This window comes from Mchenga conophoros, linkage group LG11 (genome assembly GCF_057382185.1).
Source record: "Mchenga conophoros isolate Kocher_MC1m ecotype Shallow Benthic linkage group LG11, M_conophoros_male_GT1.1, whole genome shotgun sequence".
In the NCBI taxonomy this organism is placed as follows: domain Eukaryota; kingdom Metazoa; phylum Chordata; class Actinopteri; order Cichliformes; family Cichlidae; genus Mchenga; species Mchenga conophoros.
Genome location: NC_140536.1, coordinates 22,902,520 through 22,905,703, shown reverse-complemented (window position 1 = coordinate 22,905,703; position 3,184 = coordinate 22,902,520). Strand labels below are relative to the sequence as shown.

General features: G+C 38.3%; 1 protein-coding gene across 1 annotated transcript in view; it reads right to left on the bottom strand.

The window, feature by feature from the left end:
- Positions 1–2,025, bottom strand: part of LOC146564071 (meprin A subunit beta-like) — a 12,027-nt gene extending 10,002 nt beyond the window's left edge. The window contains exons 1-2 of the mRNA XM_085290350.1: positions 1,969–2,025; positions 1,756–1,857 (exon numbers count right to left, since the gene is read on the bottom strand). Of these exons, the coding sequence (XP_085146476.1) occupies positions 1,756–1,824 (69 nt within the window). The 5' untranslated portion in view covers positions 1,825–1,857; positions 1,969–2,025. The remainder of the gene's footprint in view (positions 1–1,755; positions 1,858–1,968) is intronic.
- Between the last annotated feature and the right edge of the window lie 1,159 nt (positions 2,026–3,184).

The window sequence follows — 3,184 nt, the reverse complement described above, 5'->3', positions numbered from 1 at the left end:
AGTGTGGTGAATTTTCTAGCTCTTTTTTTTAACCATTTGACTTGAAGTTGATTTAAGTAGATATGTTCTACTTAAATCCTATTCTATTCTTTGTGATATGAACACATGTGAAACAAATGATCATTTAGCCATTTATTTTTAGCTCAAAATGACAACATTAACACAGTAAAACAGGTCTCTTTCTTAAACAGAAGCCTGTCATGCTTAACTTTTGAGAATATAAGTAAATCTTTCTTTAAAAAAACTCTGTCCTGCTTAACTTAAAATAATAGAAAACAATAGAAAGAAAAACATTCTTGTAACAGTGCACATTTAGTGCATTTAGTACAATTGGCTTCAGTTGAGGTATTATTTCAGCTTTTCTAATGCTAATCAGCTGCTCCTGTTTGTAAACCCGCTTGTTCCCATGATTACGCATCTTAACTCATCATCATTATTCATCTATGTATTACTTTTATGTATTAGTCATCTATTTGTTGTAATCATCTATCCTTGCAGTTGTTTCTTACACAAAATAAGTTATATTATCACACTTCTGGCCACATAGCGCTGATATTGACTGCACATGCCCATATTAACTTTTTCCAGCCAGGTGTTTTCCTTTTCCCATTCTTCCCTTTCTCTGAGGGGAACAAACATTGCTGCTCTAACGCTGGGCTCACACTGTGCGATTTTTGGCCCATTTTGAGCCGATTTTTGAGTCGTGCGACCGTTTTGGTGATCGGACCGTTTTTTGGCCTTCGTCGTGCGTCGTGTAGTATACGTGGGGTAACGAGAAGCGATTAACACCTCGAGCAGCTCCCGATCATCAATCGCTCGTGAGCCGCTCACACTGCTCACGCGCAAACACGTAAACGTCGGTGAAAAAGACGGAGCAGCACGGCTGTGCAGTGTGTGATCTGGACACAAGCGATGGAGGCACAACTTGTAGAACTTTGGAAAGCTCATCCGAGCCTTTTCGATGTGGCCTCACAAAATGATCACGACCACAACAACCGTGAAAATAGTTGGATTTACACTGTTGCTCAATCACAGCTGCCTGATCAATGTTTTTCATTAGCAATTTAGCAAAGTTGATGGTGGTGGTGTGTCTGTGTGAGTGAAAGACAGAGAGCGACAGATTTTCTGCTATAACCTTCATTTTATGGAGGCACAGTGTGAGCACTCAGGTCGCATCAGAGCATCGGGCCGTATAGTGTGAGACCTGCATCGTGACCTACCAACTTCTAACCCCTGTGAGTCAATCGTGCAGTTTGAGCAGGAGCTGAATAACGTGACTGAAAAAAAAAATCGCACACTGTTTGCCCAGCTTTATGCTGGGCAAACAGTGTGCGATAAGTGTGCTGTCAGCTCATTGGTCACAAAGCAGGAGAGGGGCTGGGAATTATGTTTTCAAACAAAGTGTTAATTCCATTAAAAGTTATAGACTACTTTTGAGTCTCACTGTATTACGGGACAAAGTGCGTCCCTTATTAGCTCAATACGGGACGTGTACTTTTGTTTCTAAATACGGGACGATTCCGTATTTTAAGGGACGGTTGGCAACCCTACTTGTTGGTCAACATGCAAAATTAAAACTTTTCTTTTTGAAAAAACAAAGTCATTGTTAGTAGCTGATATTTAATATTCAATATGATTGTTAAACATCTTCATTACAAAACAAACCAGACAAATAATTTAAAAAATCTCTTTAAGTTCTCTTTGCATATTGATATTCACAATTTCTGAAATATCACTATGCAACTAATCACTTACTGGGTTTAAGGGGAATGCTTCAGAAATTGCCATGATCACAAAAATAAAAACACATCCTTTCATCCTCATGGTGCGTCTTTGATGAAACCTAAATCAGAGATTCTACCAAGAATGAGGAAAAACAATCACAAAATAAAAAATATATAAATATTAAAGATTTATATATATCAAACTTTATGTTTGTTCTCATAGAAATATGAAACTTGTCTTTACCTTGTCCCACGCTTGTCTCTTCCTCATCTGCATGAGAAGTTGTACCTGTGACAGGAGTGTTAGAACCAGTTTTATACAACTAAAGCTACGTGCTTGACACATTAGGGAGTCACGCATATTCTATCTAGATTTGTTCCTGCTCTAGCCCACGTCATCATTTCCTGTTATCTGATGTCTGTGACATTAACAAATCCCGAGTATTTGCATTACTTAAAGACATTCCACTTCACACTTAATTTTTACCAGGAAAACATGAACAACAGTTGATAACAATGATAAACTCAACATTTGACTATGAACCTATGTCTTTTACTCTTAGTGGAGAACTTTTTTTTTTTTTTACGTGTCAGAGATATACAGTTAACAAACAGTCAGGTGAATAAATCAAATCAAATTCATTTTTATTGTCACATCACATGTGCAGGTACATTGGTACAGCACATGTGAGTGAAATTCTTGTGTGCGAGCTTCACAAGCAATAGAGTTGTGCAAAATACAATAATGTAAACAAGCAAAATACAAGAATGGCTACATCCGAAACTAATAAATATATGTACAATATATAATAGTATATGCATTTCTGGATGTGTATACTAAATATTTTTCTACGTGTGTGTGTGTGTGTGTGTGTGTGTACACATATTTTACAAATTAAATAGAGTAAACAATAAATAAAATATATAAAAAATATACAGAGCTGAGACATGTGCAAAACAGTGGCATTACTGTACAGTATGGAGTGCATAATGTTAAAGTTCCAGTAGTGAACAACACTGAGACACTTCAACAGTTTAACGTGCACGGGTGAACTCAGAGAGCGTCACACACCCTGTGAGGCACAGCTCTTTATTTATAGGTTACACTGTCAATATGTAAATATGGTCAATTTCCTGTTATGCAGGTCCTGATGCTTTCTGGTGTGTAAGCTGTGTGTGTGTGTGTGTGTGTGTGTGTCAAGTCAATTTCTAAGAATAATAAAGATAATGCGAGTCTCCTCTTCACTTTCATCTTTCCCCTGGACAGGGTCATTAGAGAAGTGGCTGACAATTGTTCACCTAGGGCCTTCAGGGAGGCGTTAGTGGCGTTTACCTGGACTCCTACGTCACCAGCGGAGGAATTTAAATTGTCATACCACGTTGCTTTGGGGTGGCCCGTTTGGACTGGCTGCTGAGCGTTTTGTGTGAGTTGGGGCGTTTTTATTCGCGCTCCGTGTGGT